The sequence below is a fragment of the Schistocerca gregaria genome, chromosome 2 (assembly GCF_023897955.1).
Source record: "Schistocerca gregaria isolate iqSchGreg1 chromosome 2, iqSchGreg1.2, whole genome shotgun sequence".
NCBI classification, from domain to species: Eukaryota; Metazoa; Arthropoda; class Insecta; order Orthoptera; family Acrididae; genus Schistocerca; species Schistocerca gregaria.
The window spans coordinates 802,780,654-802,804,405 of NC_064921.1; the positions used below are offsets into that span (position 1 = coordinate 802,780,654).

The 23,752-nt window shown below is 42.0% G+C and overlaps 1 protein-coding gene across 1 annotated transcript in view; it reads right to left on the minus strand.

Moving 5' to 3' along the window:
- LOC126336509 (33 kDa inner dynein arm light chain, axonemal-like) overlaps positions 1-23,752 on the minus strand; it is a 129,324-nt gene that overhangs the window by 91,214 nt on the left and 14,358 nt on the right. The window contains exon 3 of the mRNA XM_050000287.1: positions 2,141-2,273. Within this exon, the coding sequence (XP_049856244.1) occupies positions 2,141-2,273 (133 nt within the window). The remainder of the gene's footprint in view (positions 1-2,140; positions 2,274-23,752) is intronic.

Here is a 23,752-nt window from a genome sequence, read left to right on the forward strand (position 1 = left end):
GAAATTGAGCCAGTGCGATTCATTTTTCCTGTTGGGAAAAGTGCTAAGCCCCATGTCAAATGGTAGCAGACGCAATGAGTAGGGGTCTATTAATTGACAGCGGAATAAATGTACAGTGGATAACGGCACCTCTTAAAGAAATGGCAGTAAGGGATAGTAAGGAACGCCATGTGAACTAAGTGGGAATTCTTGGGGGCCTCATTCAACAAGTTGAGAGGCTATTCTGGAAGCCATTGAGGGAACAGAGTGTAACCAACTGCAGATTATGTATAAACAATGCCTGTCATCTGGGCTACAAGACCATACTTGGGTCATTCCATCACAATCGTGAATCACAGAGAAGGTTGAGAATACCAGTGTTGCTCATAGGGTATCAACGAAGCACACAATCTACAGCATTTTCCCCAGAGCAAACAGTGACCCTCTGGTAATGAGTTGACTGGGAAGCTTGAACCAAAGACTGCACAGGTTCTGCAACAGGCAAGGCCGTGACTTCCTGGATTTGCACAACTGGATTCAGAGCTATAGGTCCAGATAAATGGGTTATGTGTGCACTAAACGTCAGAGGCTCCTACTGAGATAGCTGACTATCTGTGAGGTGCACACTATGCTTTTTAGATTAGGCAACCCTCCATCCAGTCTAGACAATTGGAGGCCCTTAAATATCAGTGTAAGATTAAAAGAAAGGCACCTTAACAGGCATAAGTATTAAAACCTAGCAGTTAACTGCCAAAGCATTCACAACAAGGTGCCGCAGCTTGAAACATTCTCAAAAAGCAGTGAAGCTCACATAATATTGGGTACAGATAAAGCTGGTCAAAACCCAAAGTTGACAGCAGTGAGATTTTTCGGGAAAATTTATATAAAGGGAAATGTAGGTTGTGCACAGGGTGCCCATAATTAAACTTACAGTTTCAAAATGCTGTACAAAGAGAAGAACAGCTCAGAATGACATCAAGTTTGAATGGATTATTACTGACACAGGGGGAAAAAACATGGAACAAAATTTAACAAATATTTTATCACTAGATGGCACTGCAAGCATCTTACAATAAATGGCGTTGGCTACAAATGACAGAAGAATCGCAATACAACAGCTACGCTTTGAGTTGCACATTACACCATCCTTACTGTTCAATGTGCATGACTCCACAAGTTAAACAGTCAACAGTCATGGCAATGTTTGTTAGGTAAGCCCACCCATCATGGCAATGCTGTACCACATCAGATGGGAAAAATCGGCTTTTAAGTGTCCTGAGGCCAAAAACCATATAAAAAGCAAAATGATACCAATATTTAATTGTCCTTGCACCAACAACCATCTAAAAGGTAAAATGGCATCAGTTTCTACCTGCCGTGGGGCAAAAAACTGCATAAAAAGCGAAATGAGATGAGTTTCAAATGAAAGGAAACTATATGGTTCAGAGAGCTGATGGCTATGGCACAGTGGTAACATCAGTTCCCGTCAGATCACCGACATTAAAGCTCTGTCAGGCTTGGTTAGCACTTAGATGGGAGACTGTCGGGGTCTACCATGCACTGTTGGCAATGAGGTGCACTCAGCCCTCATGAGGCCAATTCTTGAGGTACCTCACTTAGATAAAGCAGTTCTGGCAACAAAAACTGACATGGCCAGGAGAGCAATGTGCTGATCACATGCCCCTATATATTCCTATCCAGTTATGGCTATCGGCTGAGGGTGACAGTGGTTGGTTGGTACCATTGGGGCTTTCAATCCTCTTTGAACAAAGTTTACAGCTAGTTTATATGCTTCCAGAGACCTTTCAGGTCTCAGACATCTATGATGTATATATGCAGACTGGAATGGTGAATGAAAATTTGTACCAAGCCAGGATTCAAATCCAGATCTGTTGCTCACTAGGCAGATGCACCAACCACTACAACACCATGGCATAGTGGCTTTACAGAACTGCACATACCACCCTAGCATACCGACCTCCTCAATCCACATTCCCATTAATGTCTCAGCCCAGTTGGTATTCCCCCTAACTCCAACAGCAATGCAGAGGCTCTCCAACTGTATTGATAATCAACTAGTTCCCTATAGATTTCTGGTACATAATTTTGTATTAATGCTAAATAGGTGTCTAGTTAAAAGAAGTATTGTTTTTAGACTGACCAAAACATTGAGAGTAGAGTTCTCTTCTCATTGGACAGATACCAACTTGTCTTGCCTGTTTTTCTTGTAGCAAAGAATTCAGTTTTTCATTTAGTCTCTCAGCATCCGTACGGTCAGCTCTAGCACCAGACACCTGCCCAGGTCAAAGAAAAAGTATAGTAAGAAACTGTGAAAAGAGCATATTTTATATTATTTTAAATAATAGACTAATAGCAAATTTTAGTAAATTTACATGTATGTTCATACTCAAGGAGATAATTTGACAGATCAAAGACGGTTCAAACTAGTGATTACTAAATTGCAGCATAGCAAACCACAGATTTCTCCCTATTGCAGTAAAAAGAAAAGATTTGGCAGAGAAAAACAAAAAGTATAGAAATGAACATATAAGGATACAAGAAATGTCTGCTTGGTGGGTTGAAGGATAGATCAAATCTAGTCAGACAGAATGAAGTGAATGATCTTAATCTTTTAATACCAAGTCATTTCTTTACCTCTAGAAAGACATAAATGGACGAAAGCCTAGAGCTGTGTAGGAACCAGCGAGAACCAGAGAAGTATATCAACCAGAGTGCCTAGTAGTGTGAAACACAGAAAAGTAATGAATTGTGCAAGATACCCTCACCAATCTAGGAATATTTAGGGATTTATTTTAAATTTTTTATTTTCAAGCTCCAGCCAAGTTTTTACAAATGCCCTTCCCCAGCAGCTTCAACCAGCACTAATATGTAAGCCTGCCTGCCTTTTAGGACAGAGCCACCTGAGTCCAGTATAAGTCGCTGAGTCCAATGTCACCACTTTTCCTGCATCTCTGTTGAATTAACTGGCAGTGACATGTCACCATTAGCCAGTAGATAGCATGGGAAGTGAATCATATATGTGGTTGCTGGAAGATCCTGTGGCACAGAGAGCAGCTGCTTTGCTCTCTTATAATCAGACAGAGCAGATGCTCTCAGTTTCCAGGCTTCATCCAGAGAGGACAGCCTAGTGCCCTTTCCCTGTGTTTACTCATCAGGACTAGCCACCAGTCAAATGAATGTGAACTGCTATCACTTCTGTCCCCCATTTCTTTTGTTTTATCTCTGCCACCCAAGACTGGTAGTCAACCTTCACCTCAGACCGCAACGCAAGGCCTTCTGTATTCCATAAGTTCAGAATATACTAAGTGTTTCCTTGCCACCTCCCTTCCTGTACTCACCCATCCTGCTTTGCAACATATACAAAGTGGAAAGTGAAGTCAGATTCACAATCGTAACCAACTTTTGGTCTGACAGAAGACCATTAAAATTTCTGGTTCACACACAACATTGTGTGGGCAGTGAAAAAAACATTGTTCCTGTACTCTGCTGTAAGCCTGACTGCTATGGTGTGGCAGACCCTTTACAAAGAATGTGTCACCATGGGGCTTGCAGCCCACCTGTGAGCCAGCACAACCACGCAAACAGGGTGTGCCAGCTTATGCCATACCGGGTGCATTTGACTGCTGCAACGCTGGACCCTGTGTCATCAACAAGTCATCCACATGCATGGGGCATGCAAAATCATGTGTCGCATTTGTGCCACTCCTGACAGGAGCAACCTCTAAAGTTACCAAGGCAGGTTTGCAGCTGGTGCCACCTGAAGGCATCATCCATCAGCTGCGTGTTGCCCACCTGTACAGCCAACCAGTGTCACCCATCCGGTGAGTTCCACATGGCTGGCCACGCTGACTTGACACCTCGCCACCTGTGGCACTGGTATGTGGGTATCGCATGCGTACAGCCCTCGGCCACCTGTACCTACTGTCACCCTCCATGTGTCACTTGGCATTGCCCACCACAGCATTCGGCATGTCATTACATGAAATAATTATTAATTTTGATACAAGTTAAATTTTACAATAATACACAAAACTCTATTTTTTTAACGTACAAAATTAATTTCACAGAATCGATCTGTAATACTTCTTTTGAAAAATCATCTCTACATTGGTCAGTCTTGCATTTAAGTTGTTACCACGTGGCGAGACAGTCCCAGTCTAGTCTTGTCCTCTATTGTGAAATAATGATGAATGTTAAATATATAAATCTGATCTGCAAAAACAAGGTGATGAAAGCCATGTCAAATATTGTTTGGAACTCAAGAAAGACAGCAAAATAAATCAGCAACAGTAAAAAAAATAGTATTTCAGTCATTTCAAAACAAACCCTACATTTATGGAATATCTAAATGAAATTTAACTGCCTTAGGCACTGATGCTGCAACAAGACTTTTCCATTTTCTACCACTGCTACTGTCATGATTTTTATGCCATTGCAATAAATGTCATTACACAAAATATGCAAGGCTAATAATTCTTCATTAAAATTGATTATTAACAATTAATCAACAGTAGTGGTGGATTTATAAACAACAATATGGAATAAGTAGACTGCTACTTGTATCATGAAGCAGACTTTGAGTTGCAGGCAGGTACAATGAAAAATGTTGTTAAATTAATTAAGCTTTAAGACAATGTCCTTCTTCTGAAACAGAAAACACACTCGCATTCACAGAAGCACAAAACACACACACACACACACACACACACACACACACACACACATGGCCACTGTCTCCAGGCATTAGGATTCCAGCTATACCATCCTGGACATTCCATCATTTCAGCAGATAGCTTAGACTGAAAACATTTAAAATTTAAATTCTTAAAATTGCACCTGGTTAATCACAATTTGTGAAAAGAGCAAAATAGTCATAAGCTGTAAATAAAACAGCGCTATAGTACATCTGTGATAACATTCTGTGCCATATAGCATTTTATTACACCCACTCTGCATCATACAGACCAACGTGTCATGGATGATGTGTAAGAGATGGAGGAAAGTGAGAGGGAGGGAGGAAAGGCAATGACACTGTTCAGTATTAAAATGTAACAGATATATTGTGTAAAAGATGTACTACAGTTAATTTAAAACTTAAGGTTGAATAACAAGTACACTGTTTTTGTTCTACTGATGCTTGTTTATTTTGAACTAGTTTTCAGTTTATTAAGCCCTCTTCAGGAAACAACTGACTATTTGGCCATCTTCAGGGAGCAACTGACAAGGTTCTGGAAGGGACACTGATTCTTAGGCAACCAAACATTGTAGGTGAAGATACAATCGCTTGCACACATTGTTGTGCATCAAACTTGTTTCTTAAGTTGAAATTGCACTTTTCACTATGGCCAATGTTAAGTGCAATAAACTATTAAATGACACAATATTATAGTTTATACATTTTTTCCTTGAGATACTGTTAATCTGAGTACAATTCATTTATGTTGTGCAACAAACATATTATTTTAATATTGTAAACTAAACTTTAGGCAATGGACAGTGTTATGCACAATAATTAGAAAACATAATCTTACATTATTACATGTTATACGGTTATGATGCCATAGTTTGTCAGGATATGACATTGGTTGAGAATTATCTAGCTGAGCACTAGTAACTTATATTGAGAAACAGACATTTTTTACATTGCAAATAACATTTTTATGCAATGGGCAATACTGAACATAGTACATGGTTAAAATATACAATATTAAAGTATTACAAGTCATATTGTTGAAGTTTGTCTGTCGGGGGGTATGAAATTATGTTAAGTTTTGTGTAGCAGTATGTGTCATTGTGCCGGTTTGTGGGTACGTGGCTGATTGATAGCATCATGTGAAGCTTAAAAGTGGGGATGTGCTCAGCTGTAATTATTCATTTAGATCTAGCTGTGGATTTTGAGATAAATGCCTGTTTACCTCAAGTGCTTCTAATAGGCTGCATGTAGTATTTCTATGTGGATCTGGTATTTGCGTCCTTCCTTCAGCACATGTTTAACGAAGGTGGAGTCTGACTTCTGTAATCTCCAGCTGTGTTTATTTTCAGTCAGCCTCAGAGTGTTACAGCCCTGCCTGTCTGACCAACATACAGTTTGTTGCAGTCATTGCAACAAATAAATCTGTTTATTCCTTGCTGTTGAATAGGATATGAGCTGTAGTGCCTCTTACGTAAAATTAAGTTTTGTAATTGCAGGATTTGAGGGTTTTGCCTAATTTGTCAGATATAGAGTAACATTTTTCTTCTTTGTTTTTCTGTGTAAAATAATGTCAATTAATTCAGGGTATAGCCATTGTTTGATGCAGAACATTTAATGGTGGCTAATACTGTTTGAAAATTTTGTTTTGGCATTGGTATGGATGTAAGACAATGTACTATGGAATGGAAGTCAGCGTGTTTGTGGGGTACTGGGTGTTGTGAACAAAAATGAGGGTATTACAGCATCTGTTGTGGTGGGATTAATTTTGAAACTATGTGTATTTGTAGCGATATCTGTGTGAGGTCTAAGAAGTTAATGGATTTTTCACAAATGTATGTTTTTGTAATGTCTTGTTCTACCACAAAGTAACATAAGAATCCATAAATAAGATTAATTTAAAACTACAAAAAAATACATTAAAAACAAAGATTCTATTTTTCCCATGTGGAATGTTTCATTCTATTTTATTTATAAACTACAAAGAAATTTAGACAATTCATCTAAAACTGAGACCTGACCCTCCATGTCATAATCAGACTCAAGTCCAAATCCGAAAGCAGAGTCATCGATGATGCTAACCACTATGCCGTACTACATGCATCATAGCTTATGGAATTGTTTCCTCTCTTGGAGAAAAAAGGCCCATTGTTCTGCCCATTGTTCCAGAGGTTCTCATTGGAGATGACTGCAACCCCCTGGATCTAGATCTTGTCAATGGTCCTCTGTACAGCAGCAATGGCAAATCCTCACATCCTGGTCATGTTGTCGCATTGCCTTCACCATGATGAGCATCAGAAGTACCTACTCCTGTACAGACTTCACAATCACTGTATGAGTCTTCCGTTTCCTTAATCCTCTGAAGTGTAGGAGGCCTTCATATGGAGGACATGGATGATGTCCCTGTGCTTTACCTCCTTTACAAGGGGTTATAATTCTCGACATCGTATGTGACATCGACAAGCAATAAAAGGTACAGTACAGTCCAAAATATACTATAATAACTTCTCCAATAGTCCATACTAAGTCTTCTGTGCTGTATCTCATTGGCCAGTGGTTGGATCTTGATCTTTCTGCTGTGTGTCCAGGAACCCTATGCAAGCCAGCTGTCTTGTTCCTTCAGTGAAGGTGATGAGATGTTCCACATAGTCATCCTGAGTATCACTCTGTTGAAACAGGAATAGTGTATCTACTGTCATTTTGGCCTCACTGCCATGGATCAGAAAGAATGGTATGAATCGTGCTGTGTTGCAGGACTTGAGAAGATCATAGCACCTCCTTAAGGACAAGAGATGGTCTTACTAGGACTTAGGTCTAAAAAAAAAAAATTGCATCTTCCTGCAGTAGTTCTTTCAAGGTATGTGCCTTGGTACAGAAGCCATTCTGAGAAAACTTCCCACATGACAGATGTGCCAAGGTGTCAGAAAATCTGTGACTGCTTTCTCTGTATTGGGATACACTCTATCACCTTCACTAGGTGCCCAGGATTTTTAATCCTTAGTTGCCAAAAAGACGCATTTTCAGATTCAGGCAGATGTCTGCAGTCTGAACACACTTCAGCATGGTTGTAAGGTGGCTTAGACGTTCTTCATGAAGCAGAAAGCAAAAATGATAGTTTCATTCACATAGCAAAGATGCGCCATCCATTTAAGGTGTCAAAAGAGGTTGCAGATCATACAATCGAAAGTGGATGGAGCTTTCAGAGCCTAAATTGCATAAATTTGAGCTCTTAGAGCCATTGCATTTCATGAAGTCAGTCTTTCCCCTGACTGATTTATCAACCTCGATTCACCAGTAGTCTGTCTGCATAGTTGAGAAATACTTTTTTGCGATTTTGTTCAGTCAGTGGTGGTCAACGCAGAAATACCGTGTGCCATCCTTCTTCACAATGACCATAGGAGAGGACCAAGGAAACTCTGAAGGTTCAATGATGAGATCTTGCAGCATTGTCTCCACTTCCTCCAGGATTATCTGTGATTCAGCCTGGCTGATCAGTAAAGGCACCCTATAGTTGATGTGGTGTTTTCCCATGGGCCACTTGCTCTGTCTTTTCTCCGTTCCGGATTTGGAAGTATCCAAAAGTTGGTACAGAATGGCAATCATTCACCAGCATTGTTTCCCCCTCAGGTCAGGTCAGATCCTATTTGCATTTCATGAGCAGTTTTACCCATAGGGTTGTCTTTAGTGGTAGTGGAGCATGAGTCTTCATCATTGGTACTAAGTTGTCCTTCCTGGACTGGTTTGGCTGCTCCTATGCACAAACCTTTACAAATGAGTTGTGGCTGTTCATGATAATTAGTGATACAAAGTTCTCCCTGACCACCTACAGTGGCTATGATCATCAGTGGCATGTAGATTTCTCTTTTATATCCACATCTACATTCATAATCTGTATCCCTCTGTATGGTGCATGGCGGAGGGTACCTCATTTCATTTAGTGTTCCAAAAGCAAATAGGTTGAGGATAAAACAAGTGTCTATATGCCTCCATATGAGCCCTAATTTCTATTATTTTATCTCCATGATCCTTATGTGAAATGATGTTGGTGACAGTAACTTCAAATGCTGGTTCTCTAAATCCCTCCAGGGATTCCCACTTGAGTAATACTGATGGCAGCTGCATGGCTAGGCATTGGATTCCACCAACTCATCAGTATCCAAAGAGGTGTCACCCTCACAGGGATTGGCCATCAGCTGTCTGTGGCACAGCGGGGTGTACGGGCAGAAGTGGCCTGGATGATGGTGCACCAACTGTGGTGATGATGCCCCACATGGGGGCTCTGTGGATCGCTCTGCAGCAAGAGTCAGAGGCAGCAACTGGCTCAAATTGGCAGAACAGAATCTTTGCCATCCTCAGTACCAACAATGCATACATACTGTCGACAGTAATACCACCACACACAGACCACAGCACCAGTTTTGACATGCCTGCACCTGTGCTGCAGCTGAGCCTGGACGATCACGACTTATCTCTGATGACTTGACATCATGGCCTCTGCCTGGGACAGTGACCTTGACACTAACACAATAACCTTTGAATCATCTGACAACCATGCTTTCAGTGCTGCCACACCTGCATGGAACCAACCTTGTTGGTTTCACACACAGTTGGCAACACTGTGTGTAAATGTTGTCCACAGAGTGACTACTAAAACAAAACTGCATGGTCTGCAACAGGTACACCATACTGCAGAGGCTATTCAGGTCACCTCATCTCATTCCAGTATGAATCGTCTCATATACCACTGCCACAGAATGGCAGTAGACTTTATATCCTCAACCACTCAAACCAACCATATTACTCATCAGTCTGGGTTCCAATGTGAGTACCAAACTTCTTGCGCTTCCTCTTCCATCAAATGGCAGTTCTGCTACTCCGGGTCTCATTCTCTGGCTCTGGGTCTCAAAGAGGTTCAAAAAATGGTTCAAATGGCTCTGAGCACAATGGGACTCAACTGCTGTGGTCATTAGTCCCCTAGAACTTAGAACTACTTTAACCTAAGGACATCACACACATCCATGCCCGAGGCAGGATTCGAACCTGCGACCATAGCAGTTGCACGGTTCCGGACTGCGCGCCTAGAACCGCGAGACCACCGCGGCCGGCTCTCAAAGAGGTGATCACAGCAACGGTCTCATGGTGGACATAAGTGAACCTGTACCTGGCATTAATTTTCTCCACAATTCTCAACTACTGCCAGATCTGGTCAGTGGTACATTGATTCACCGAGACAGTGGTCACTCTGTTGCCCGAATCATCAGCTACACCCTTTCAGCAGTACAGCACAATACTCCTATGCCACTCTCTTCCAGGCAGCACACAGTGTCACACTTTGATGGATGATCATCATTCTTATCTAGAAGGCTGCATCACGTCACTCATCAAACTCCAAGTTCAACTACTCCACTTTAAGAGATGACTGGATTTCCCATGCCTACAGCAGGAAAGTGACACCATACAATGAACAACCTGCAAGTCATTGGAGGAACTCACTGCAGCATGATGCCTTCTACAAATTTATCAGACACAACAACCACCTCCACTTGCACAAATCAGTCTTTTGCACCACCTCAACCTAGTCCTGACCCAGCAATGCCAGTTTCCACTGAAGAACATCTGTCAACACAACCTTCACTTCTCAACAAGGTCAGTAATGTGCCTGATGCTCACATGCTTCCCAATCGTACTCCATTTGTTCCTGTAGAAACACCCTTTGTGTGTGTTGCACATCAGAAAAGGAATGGTACACAAGATTACCACCATGCCAGGCCCTCCTGTACACCATATACAAGGAGGCTACCACCGGACAAACTCCATGTTGCTAAGGCACTGGTCAAGGAACTCTTTAAAAAAAGATTTTTGAGACCTTTAAACAGCCCATGGGCTTCACCCATTATGTTAGTGCCCAAGAAAGATGGGACTTTAATTTTATGTGGAGACTACAGGGCCCTTAATGCTTCTACGGTAAGTGACAGTTATCAAATACTGAACATTTTCATGATTTCACCCACTACCTTACTGGAGCTTCTGTCTTCAGTGTTCCAGACTGCAATGAAGCAGATACCGATGAGTGCGACAGACATTCACAAGACAGTGATTATCATGTCTTTTGGTTTATTTGAATTTCTATATATGCCTTATGGCCTTAAAAAAGTGGGTCAAATCTGGCAATAATTTATTGATAGTATTTTGTCAAGCTCTCTTTCTTCTAAATTCCCAAAGATGACATTCTAATCTCAGACAAGGACATTCACGAACTGAATCTGAAACAAGTTTTTGACATTCTTGCTGGTAAACATGTTGTGTTAACTATGAAAAATATCAGCATTGACAAACTGAGGTCATCTTACACATACATGTCATCAAAACTGTTGGCATTCATCCTGCACTACAATGAATGGAATTCATTTGTCAGCTGCAGCTGCCACAGGACTTCCATTAGTTACACTGATTTCTAAGGACAATTAATTTAAACCGTTAGCTGCTTACAGGCATTGATTAATATCAATGGGGACAGTTGAAAAAGGTTTGGTTTGACTGGGACTTGATCGTGGAATACTTCTAGATAAGCTCAAGTACTGTGGTATGAATGGGACAGTTCTCAAATGGGTTAAATCATACCTAACTGGAAGAGTGCAGAAAGATGAAATAAACAGTTCACATAATATGCAAAAAAAAAAAAAAAAAAAAAAAAAAAAAAAAAAAAAAAAAAAAATGGTGATTTCTCAAACTGGGGAACAGTCAAGAATGGGGCGCCGCAAGGTTCAGTCTTGGGTCCTCTGCTGTTCTCAATATATATTAATGACTTGCCATTCTATACTCACGAAGATGCAAAGCTGGTACTTTTTGCCGATGACACAAGTATAGCTATCACACCCGGCAGACAAGAATTAACTGGTGAAATTGTAAATGATGTTTATCAGAAAATCATTAAGTGGTTCTCTGCAAATGGGTTCTCATTAAACTTTGACAAAACACAGTATATACAGTTCCACATAGTAAATGGAATGACCCATTAATAAATATAGACTTCATACAGAAATCGGTAGCCAAGGTAGAATATTCAAAATTTCTAGGTGTATACATTGATGAAGGGTTGAACTGGAAAATACACACTGAGAATCTGCTGAAACATTTGAGTTCAGCTACTTATGCTATTAGGGTCATTGCAAACTTTGGTGATATACATCTGAGTAAATTATCTTACCACGCCTATTTTCATTCTCTGCTTTCATATGGCATCATATTCTGGGGTAACTCATCATTGAGTAAAAGAGTGTTCATTGCACAAAAGCGTGTAATCAGAATAACTGCTGGAGCTCATCCAAGATCATCCTGCAGACATTTATTTAAAGAGCTAGAGATCTTCACTGTAGCCTCACAATATACACTCCTGGAAATGGAAAAAAGAACACATTGACACCGGTGTGTCAGACCGACCATACTTGCTCCGGACACTGCGAGAGGGCTGTACAAGCAATGATCACACGCACGGCACAGCGGACACACCAGTAACCACGGTGTTAGCCGTCGAATGGCGCTAGCTGCGCAGCATTTGTGCACCGCCACCGTCACTGTCAGCCAGTTTGCTGTGGCATACAGACCTCCATCGCAGTCTTTAACACTGGTAGCATGCCGCGACAGCGTGGACGTGAACCGTATGTGCAGTTGACGGACTTTGAGCGACGGCGTATAGTGGGCATGCGGGAGGCCGGGTGGACGTACCGCCGAATTGCTCAACACGTGGGGCGTGAGGTCTCCACAGTACATCGATGTTGTCGCCAGTGGTCGAAGGAAGGTGCACGTGCCCGTCGACCTGGGACCGGACCGCAGCGACGCACGGATGCACGCCAAGACCGTAGGATCCTACACAGTGCCGTAGGGGACCGCACCACCACTTCCCAGCAAATTAGGGACACTGTTGCTCCTGGGGTATCGGCGAGGACCATTCGCAACCGTCTCCATAAAGCTGGGCTACGGTCCCGCACACCGTTAGGCCGTCTTCCGCTCACGCCCCAACATCGTGCAGCCTGCCTCCAGTGGTGTCGCGACAGGCGTGAATGGAGGGACGAATGGAGACGTGTCGTCTTCAGCGATGAGAGTCGCTTCTGCCTTGGTGCCAATGATGGTTGTATGCGTGTTTGGCACCGTGCAGGTGAGCGCCACAATCAGGACTGCATACGACCGAGGCACACAGGGCCAACACCTGGCATCATGGTGTGGGGAGCGATCTCCTACACTGGCCGTACACCTCTGGTGATCGTCGAGGGGACACTGAATAGTGCACGGTACATCCAAACCGTCATCGAACCCATCGTTCTACCATTCCTAGACCGGCAAGGGAACTTGCTGTTCCAACAGGACAATGCACGTCCGCATGTATCCCGTGCCACCCAACGTGCTCTAGAAGGTGTAAGTCAACTACCCTGGCCAGCAAGATCTCCGGATCTGTCCCCCAGCACGAACGCTGGTCCAACTGAGGTTCCAGGTGGAAATGGCATGGCAAGCCATTCCACAGGACTACATCCAGCATCTCTACGATTGTCTCCATGGGAGAATAGCAGCCTGCATTGCTGCGAAAGGTGGATATACACTGTACTAGTGCCGACATTGTGCATGCTCTGTTGCCTGTGTCTATGTGCCTGTGGTTCTGTCAGTGTGATCATGCGATGTATCTGACGCCAAGAATGTGTCAATAAAGTTTCCCCTTCCTGGGACGATGAATTCACAGTGTTCTTATTTCAATTTCCAGGAGTGTATATATTCACTTATGAAATTTGTTATTAACAATCCGAACGAATTCAAAAGTAATAGCAGTGTACATGGCTACAACACTAGGGGAAAGGTAAAATCTAACTTTGGCTCAGAAGGGGGTAAATTATGCTGCCACAAAAGTCTTTGTCACTTACCTAACAGCATCAAAAGTCTGACAGACAGCCATATAGCATTTAAAAGGAAATTAAAAGAATTTCTTAATGGCAACTCCTTCTACTCATTAGATGAATTTTTGGATATTGTAAATGGTTAATTTCCCAACCCCCACAAAAAATCTAGTGTCATTTAATATTTTGTCTAATGTAATATCCCCATGAACCATGGACCTTGCTGTTGGTGGGGAGGCTTGCATGCCACAGCGATACAGATGGCCGTACCGTAGGTGCAACCACAATGGAGGGATATCTGTTCAGAGGCCAGACAAATGTGTGGTTCCTGAAGAGGGGCAGCAGCCTTCTCAGTAGTTGCAGGGGCAACAGTCTGGATGATTGACTGATCTAGCCTTGCATCACTAACCAAAACGGCCTTGCTGTGCTGGTACTGCAAATGGCTGAAAGCAAGGGGAAACTACAGCTGTAATTTTTCCCGAGGGCATGCAGCTTTACTGTATGGTTAAATGATGATGGTGTCCTCTTGGCTAAAATATTCCAGAGGTAAAATAGTCCCCCCATCCGGATCTCCAGGGGGGACTACTCAAGAGGAAGTCGTTATCAGGAGAATGAAAACTGGCGTTCTGCGAATCGGAGCATGGAATGTCAGATCCCTTAACCGGGCAGGTAGGTCAGAAAACTTAAAAAGGGAAATGGATAGGTTAAAGTTAGATATAGTGGGAATTAGTGAAGTTCGGTGGTAGGAGGAACAAGACTTTTGCTCAGGTGAATACAGGGTTATAAATACAAAATCAAATAGGGGTAAGGCAGGAGTAGGTTTAATAATGAATAAAAAAATAGGAGTGTGGGTAAGCTACTACCAACAGAATAGTGAATGCATTATTGTGGCCAAGAGAGACACGAAGCCCACACCTACTACATCAGTACAAGTTTACATGCCAACTAGCTCTGCAGATGATGAAGAAATTGATGAAATGTATGACGAAATAAAAGAAATTATTCACGTAGTGAAAGGAGACAAAAATTTAATAGTCATGGGTGACTGGAATTCGAGAGTAGGAAAAGGGAGAGAAGGAAACATAGTAGGTGAATATGAATTGGGGGAAAGAAATGAAAGAGGAAGCCGTCTGGTAGAATTTTGCACAGAGCACAACTTATTCATAGCTAACACTTGGTTCAAGAATCATAAAAGAAGGTTGTACACATGGAAGAATCCTGGAAATACTAGAAGGTATCATGGTGTGAGTTCCTGTAGTTATGTCCTAGTTCATGAACCACAGGCAACGTATGAGTGGCCAAGTAAGTGGTCCCGACAGTCGGTATACCAGTTACTTTGGAATAAGGCTGGGCATCTCGGACATATTCTGAGTTGTGATCACCTTTGTGCTCAGACGGCAAAGACTACCAAGTCCACCGGTTAGTCCCTCAACCGTTAGGGGTAAAACTCAATGGGACTCGGGGCAAGTAAGGCTAGCAACCTGCTTCCCCGGTACTTTAAATATGATGCTGGCAACAATCAGAGCAAAATGCCTCGGACCTTTGGAGGTAACGGAGTCCCACCTCTAACTGACAAACCAGGGACTCCTAAGATACGACTTGGCAAACAAATGGTAATGAGATGGGGAGCTATTAATATCAATGGGGGCTACTCTGGGAAGAAGGTAGAGCTGGCAGAGGCTGCAAGTAAGATGGGGCTGGACGTTTTAGCTGTTAGTGACATTCGGATAAGGGGTCAGAAAGAAGAGGAAGTGGGAGAATACAAGGTCTACCTGTCAGGAGTCAAAGCAGGAATAGCACAATGGGGTGTAGGGCTTTACATCAGGAAAGAAATGGAACCCAGCGTAGTTGCAGTAAGGTGTGTAAACGAACGACTGATGTGGATAGATTTGACAGTGTCTAGCAAGAAAATTAGGATTGTGTCAGTATAATCGCATTTTGAAGGGACAGGTCAAGATAAGATAGATAGTTTTTATGGGGCACTCAGTGATTTAGTAGTTAGAGTAAAGGACAAGGACAGTGTTCTGCTCATGGGTGATTTTAAGGCCAGGATTGGAAATTGAACAGAAGGGTATGAAAAGGTTATGGGTAAATTTGGAGAGGATATGGAGGCCAACAGGAATGGGAAACAACTCATGGATTTCTGTGCCAGTATGGGCTTAGTAATCACAAACTCCTTTTTTTTAAACATAAGAACATTCACTGGTATACTTGGGAAGGAAGGGGAACCAGATCCGTCATTGACTATACAATAACAGATCAGGAATTCAGGAAGGCTGTGAGGGACACACGTGTATTGAAGGGATTCTTTGATGACACTGATCATTATTTAATCTGCAGTGAAATTGGGATTGTGAGGCCGAAAGTGCAGGAGGTCAGGTCCATATGTAGGAGGATAAGGGTGGAGAAACTTCAGGATAAGGAAATCAGGCTCAAGTACATAACAGCGATCTCAGAAAGGTACCAGTTAGTTGAATGTAGTCAATTACAGTCAGTGGAAAAGGAATGGACAAGGTACAGGGACACAGTACTAGAAGTGGCTATAGAATGTCTTGGAACAGTAGTGTGTAAAAGTAGGATGAAGCAAACAGCTTGGTGGAATGACACAGTCAAGGCAGCCTGTAAAAGGAAAAAGAAGGGGTATCAAAAATGGCTACATACTAGAACTCAGGTAGACAGAGAAAGTTATGTTGAAGAAAGAAACAAAGCCAAGCAGATAATTACAGCATCCAAGAAAAAATCTTGGGAAGACTTTGGAAACAGTTTGGAGACTATGGGTCAAGCTGCTGGAAAACCACTCTGGAGTGCAATTAGCAGTCTTCGAAAGGGAGGTAAGAAGGAAATGACAAGTATTTTGGACAGGTCAGGCAAACTGCTGGTGAATCCTGTGGATGCCTTGGGCAGATGGAGGGAATATTTAGAAGAGTTGCTCAATGTAGGTGAAAATACGATCAGCAATGTTTCAGATTTCGAGGTAGAATGGGATAGGAATGATGATGGAAATAGGATCACATTTGAGGAAGTGGAGAAAATGGTCAATAGACTGCAGTGCAATAAAGCAGCTGGGGTGGATGAAATTAAGTCGGAACTCATCAAATACAGTGGAACGTCAGGTCTTAAATGGCTACACAGGATAATTAAAATGGCCTGGGAGTCGGGACAGGTTCCATCAGACTGGACAAAAGCAGTAATCACATCAATCTTTAAACATGGAAACAGAAAAGATTGTAACAACTACAGAGGTATCTCTTTAATCAGTGTTGTGGGTAAAATCTTCTCAGGTATTGTTGAAAGGAAAGTACGAGTATTAGTTGAGGACCAATTGGATGAAAATCAGTGTGGATTTAGGCCTCTTAGAGGTTGTCAGGACCAGATCTTTAGTTTAAGGCAAATAATGGAGAAGTGTTATGAGTGGAACAGGGAATTGTATGTATGATTTATAGATCTAGAAAAGGCATATGACCAGGTTCCTAGGAGGAAGTTATTGTCTGTTCTACAAGATTATGGAATAGGAGGCAAACTTTTACAAGCAATTAAAGGTCTTTACATGGATAGTCAGGCAGCAGTTAGAGTTGACGGTAAATTGAGTTCATGGTTCAGAGTAGTTTCAGGGGTAAGACAAGGCTGCAGCCTGTCTCCACTGTTGTTCATATTATTTATGGATCATATGTTGGATCATATGGCAGATGACTTAGTTGTGATGGCAGATTCGATTGAAAGTTTGCAGAGTAATATTTCAGAGCTAGATCAGAAATGTAAGGACTATGGTATGAAGATTAGCATCTCCAAAACGAAAGTAATGTCAGTGGGAAAGAAATATAAACAAATTGAGTGCCAAATAGGAGGAACAAAGTTAGAACAGGTGGACAGTTTCAAGTACTTAGGATGCATATTCTCACAGGATGGCAACATAGTGAAAGAACTGGAAGCGAGGTGTAGCAAAGCTAATGCAGTGAGCGCTCAGCTACGATCTACTCTCCTCTGCAAGAAGGAAGTCAGTACCAAGACTAAGTTATCTGTGCACCCGTCAATCTTTCGACCAACTTTGTTGTATGGGAGCGAAAGCTGTGTGGATTCAGGTTACCTTATCAACAAGGTTGAGGTTATGGATATGAAAGTAGCTAGGATGATTGCAGGTACTAGTAATTGGGAACAATGGCAGGATGATGTCCACAATGAGGAAATCAAAGAAAAACTGGGAATGATCTCTATAGATGTAGCAGTCAGGATGAACAGGCTCAGATGGTGGGGTCATGTTACACGCATGGGAGAAGCAAGGTTACCCAAGAAACTCATGGGTTCAGCAGCAGAGGGTAGGAGGAGTCGGGGTAGGCTAAGGAGAAGGTACCTGGATTCGGTTAAGAATGATTTTGAAGTAATAGGTTTAACATCAGAAGAGGCACCAATTTAGCACTGAATAGGGGATCATGGAGGAATTTTATAAGGGGGCTATGCTCCAGACTGAACGCTGAAATGCATAATCAGTCTTAAATGATGATGATGATGATGATGATCAAATAGATAGTATAATAGTAAGACAGAGATTTAGGGACCAGGTATTAAATTGTAAGACATTTCCAGGGGCAGATGTGGACTCTGACCACAATCTATTGGTTATGAGCTGTAGATTAAAACTGAAGAAACTGCAAAAAGGTGGGAATTTAAGGAGATGGGATCTGGACAAACTGAAAGAACCAGAGGTTGTACAGAGTTTCAGGGAGAGCATAAGGGAACAATTGTCACAAATGGGGGAAATAAATACAGTAGAAGAAGAATGGGTAGCTCTGAGGGATGAAGTTGTGAAGGCAGCAGAGGATAAAGTAGGTAAAAAGATGAGGACTTGCAGAAATCATTGGGTGACAGAAGAAATAATGAATTTAATTGATGAAAGGAGAAAATATAAAAATGTAAATGAAGCAGGCAAAAAGGAATACAAAGTCTCAAAAATTAGATCGACAGGAAGTGCAAAATGGCTAAGCAGGGATGGCTAGAGGACAAATGTAAGGATGTAGAGGCTTATCTCACTAGGGGTAAGATAGACACTGCCTACAGGAAAATCGAAGAGTCCTTTGGAGAAAAGAGAACCACCTGTATGAATATCAAGAGCTTAGATGGAAACCCAGTTCTAAGCAAAGAAGGGAAATCAGAAAGGTGGAAGGAGGATATAGAGGGTCTATACAAGGGTGACGTACTTAAGGACAATATTCTGGAAATGGAAGAGAATGTAGATGAAGACGAAATGGGAGGTGAAAAACTGCGTGAAGAGTTTGACAGAGTACTGAAAGACCTGAGTCGAAACAAGGCCCCGGGAGTCCACAACATTCAATTAGAACTACTGACGGCCTTGGGAGAGCCAGTCCTGCCAAAACTCTACCATCTGGTGAGCAAGATGTATGAGACAGGCGAAATACCCTCAGACTGCAAGAAGAATATAATAATTCCAATCCCAAAGAAAGCAGATGTTGACACATGTGTAAATTACCGAACTATCGCCAACCTCGGCGAAGATCAGTTTGGATTTTGCAGAAATGTTGGAACACATGATGCAATACTCACCCTACGACTTATCTTAGAAACTAGATTAAGGAAAGGCAAACCTACATTTCTAGCATTTGTAGACTTAGAGAAAGCTTTTGACAATGTTGACTGCAATACTCTCTTTCAAATTCTAAAGATGGCAGGGGTAAAATACAGGGAGCCAAAGGCTATTTACAATTTGTACAGAAACCAGATGGCAGTTATAAGAGTCGAGGGACATGAAAGGGAAGCAGTGGTTGGGAAGGGAGTGAGACAGGGTTGTAGCCTCTCCCCGACGTTATTCAATCTGTATATTGAGCAAGCAGTAAAGGAAACAAAAGAAAAATTTGGAGTAGATATTAAAAATCATGGAGAAGAAATAAAAACTTTGAGGTTCACCGATGACATTTTAATTCTGTCAGAGACAGCAAAGGACTTGGAAGAGCAGTTGAACGGAATGGTCAGTGTCTTGAAAGGAGGATATAAGGTGAACATCAACAAAAGCTAAACGAGGCTAATGGAATGTAGTCAAATTAAATAGGGTGATGCTGAGGGAATTAGATTAGGAAGTGAGACACTTGAAGTAGTGAAGGAGTTTTGCTATTTGGGGAGCAAAATAACTAATGATGGTCGAAGTAGAGAGGATATAAAATGTAGACTGGCAATGGCAAGGAAAGCTCTTCTGAAGAAGAGAAATTTGTTAACATCGAGTATAGATTTAAGTGTCAGGAAGTCGGTTCTGAAAGTATTTGTATGGAGTGTAGCCATGTATGGAAATGAAACAAGGGCAATAAATAGTTTGGACAAGAAGAGAATAGAAGCTTTTCGAAATGTGGTGCTACAGAAGAATGCTGAAGATTAGATGGGTAGATCACATAACTAATGAGGAGGTATTGAATAGAATTGGGGAGAAGAGGAGTTTATGGCACAACTTGACAAGAAGAAGGGACCGGTTGGTAGGACATGTTCTGAGGCATCAAGGGATCACAAATTTAGCATTGGAGGGCAGTGTGGAGGGTAAAAATCACAGAGGGAGACCAAGAGATGAATACACTAAGCAGATTCAGAAGGATGTAGGTTGCAGTAAGTACTGGGAGATGAAGAAGCTTGCACAGGATAGAGTAGCATGGAGAACTGCATCAAAACAGTCTCAGGACTGAAGACCACAACAACAACAACAACATCTTGTATAGACACCTTTTATTAACCTGACACATTCCACATCATTATGAAGTGTCATATTCATGATCTATGGAACAAGTAAAAATCTAATCTAATCTAATCTAATCTAATCTAATGGGAGCTCATGCTTACATGGCAGATGCTCTATCCGACTGAGCCACTGAGGACACAGAGGATAGTGCAACTGCAGGGACTTATTTCTGGCACACTCCCTGTGAGACCCACATTTCTAACTTACAGTGCACACACTACATTTGTAGTGCCCCTGCCCATTATGTTCATTACTCGCGGCAGTCAGTCTACCAATTCCCGGAAGAGATCGAGCAATGTGAGTGCATCCGCACTGAAGGAGATCATCAGCCGGTATGCCTTATCTATATGAAGATGGTATCTGTTTTTTTTTTTGGACATGTCTGAAAGAACAGATACCATTGGTGATCTTGCAGCTCTCAAAGAATGATATTACAATGGAATCTAGACCATTAGCTGCTTATAGGCACTGATAAATATCAAGGGAGACAATTGAAGAAGTGTGCCTCGAATGGGACTTGAGCCAGGATCTCCTGCTTACATGGCAGATGCTCTATCCGACAGAGGAGGAGATCCCGGGTTTGAGTCCCAGTAGTCGGGGCACACATTTTTCAACTGACCCCATTGATATTTATCAACGCCTGTAAGCAGCTAAAGGTCTGTATTTCATTATAATTTCATTCTTCAAGAGCTGCACAGACACCAGCTTCATATATATAAGGCTTACTGGCCAATAATTGTCTTCAGTGCAGATGCAGTCACATTGCCTGAACCCTTATGGGAATTGGTAGATTGACTGCCAGGAGTAATGAGTATGGTGGGCTGCCACTACAAATGTAGTGTGTGGACAGAAATTTGGAAAGTGCGGGTGTCACAGGAAGTGTGCCAGAGATAAGTCCCTACAGTCACACTATTGTCTGTGTACTTGGTGGCTCAGTCGGATAGAGTGTCTGCCATGTAAGCAGAAGATCCCAGGTTCAAATACTGGCCAGGGCACACATATTTCAACTGTCCCCGTTAATATTTATCAACACCTGTAAGCAGCTAAAAGTCTGGATTTCATTACAAATTCATTAATTTCTATCGTCATCTCCTTCTGTAGGCAGCCACCATTCAGGCCCTGCTCACTGAAACATTAGCAACATGTTTAGCAGTAACTACTACTGCTAACAATCCAGCAGAGGCCAACTGCACAACCTTTTAAATGGTTCGTCTGCAAGGTTTTTTTTATAGTGGACTGTCGCATTGTGCATTTAAGTAAGTGAATAATAATTTTAAGATAGCCTAAGAGGTCAGTCAGTGAAACACTGATATATAAGACAAGTGTAGATTAAGAAATGAAACTGAGAATTATCGCTATGATCCCTCACAGTACTGATGTTCCTTTAGCGTTTGTGTTATACTGTTTTCCCCCCCATGAACCATGGACCTTGCCGTTGGTGGGGAGGCTTGCGTGCCTCAGCGATACAGATGGCCGTACCATAGGTGCAACCACAACGGAGGGGTATCCGTTGAGAGGCCAGACAAACGTGTGGTTCCTGAAGAGGGGCAGCAGCCTCTTCAGTAGTTGCAGGGGCAACAGTCTGGATGATTGACTGATCTGGCCTTGCAACATTAACCAAAACGGCCTTGCTGTGCTGGTACTGCGAGCAGCTGAAAGCAAGGGGAAACTACAGCCGTAATTTTTCTCGAGGGCATGCAGCTTTACTGTATGATTAAATGATGATGGCGTCCTCTTGGGTAAAATATTCTGGAGGTAAAATAGTCCCCCATTCGGATCTCCGGGCAGGGACTACTCAAGAGGATGCCGTTATCAGGAGAAAGAAAACTGGCGTTCTACGGATCGGAGCGTGGAATGTCAGATCCCTTAATCGGGCAGGTAGGTTAGAAAATTTAAAAAGGGAAATGGATAGGTTAAAGTTAGATAATATAGTGGGAATTAGTGAAGTTCGGTGGCAGGAGGAACAAGACTTCTGGTCAGGTGACTACAGGGTTATAAACACAAAATCAAATAGGGGTAATGCAGGAGTATGTTTAATAATGAATAGGAAAATAGGAATGCGGGTAAGCTACTACAAACAGCATAGTGAACGCATTATGGTGGCCAAGATAGATATGAAGCCCACACCTACTACAGCAGTACAAGTTTATATGCCAACTAGTTCTGCAGATGACGAAGAAATTGATGAAATTATGATCAAATAAAAGAAATTATTAAGATAGTGAAGGGAGACAAAAATTTAATTGTCATGGGTAACTGGAATTCGGTAGTAGGAAAAGGGAAGGAAGGAAACATAGTGGCTGAATATGGATTGGGGCAAAGAAATGAAATAGGAAGCCGCCTGGTAGAATTTTGCACAGAGCACAACTTAATCATAGGTAACACTTGGTTCAAGAATCATAAAAGAAGGTTGTATACGTGGAAGAACCCTGGAGATACTAAAAGGTATCAGATAGATTATATAATGGTAAGACAGAGATTTAGGAACCAGGTTTTAAGTTGTAAGACATTTCCAGGGGCAGATGTGGACTCTGACCACAATCTATTGGTTATGAACTGTAGATTAAAACTGAAGAAACTGCAAAACGGTGAGAATTTAAGGAGATTGGACCTGGATAAACTGACTAAACCAGAGGTTGTTGAGAGTTTCAGGCAGAGCATAAGGGAACAATTGAAAGGAATGGGGGAAAGAAATACAGTAGAAGAAGAATGGGTAGCTCTGAGGGATGAAGTTGTGAAGGCAGCAGAGGATAAAGTAGGTAAAAAGATGAGGACTTGCAGAAATCATTGGGTGACAGAAGAAATAATGAATTTAATTGATGAAAGGAGAAAATATAAAAATGTAAATGAAGCAGGCAAAAAGGAATACAAAGTCTCAAAAATTAGATCGACAGGAAGTGCAAAATGGCTAAGCAGGGATGGCTAGAGGACAAATGTAAGGATGTAGAGGCTTATCTCACTAGGGGTAAGATAGACACTGCCTACAGGAAAATCGAAGAGTCCTTTGGAGAAAAGAGAACCACCTGTATGAATATCAAGAGCTTAGATGGAAACCCAGTTCTAAGCAAAGAAGGGAAATCAGAAAGGTGGAAGGAGGATATAGAGGGTCTATACAAGGGTGATGTACTTGAGGACAATATTATGGAAATGGAAGAGGATGTAGATGAAGACGAAATGGGAGATACGATACTGCGTGAAGAGTTTGACAGAGCACTGAAAGACCTGAGTCGAAACAAGGCCCCCGGAGTAGACAACATTCCATTAGAACTACTGACGGCCTTGGGAGAGCCAGTCTTGACAAAACTCTACCAGCTGGTGAGCAAGATGTATGAGAGAGGGGAAATACCCTCAGACTTCAAGAAGAATATAATAATTCCAATCCCAAAGAAAGCAGGTGCTGACAGATGTGAAAATTACTGAACTATCAGTTTAATAAGTCACAGCTGCAAA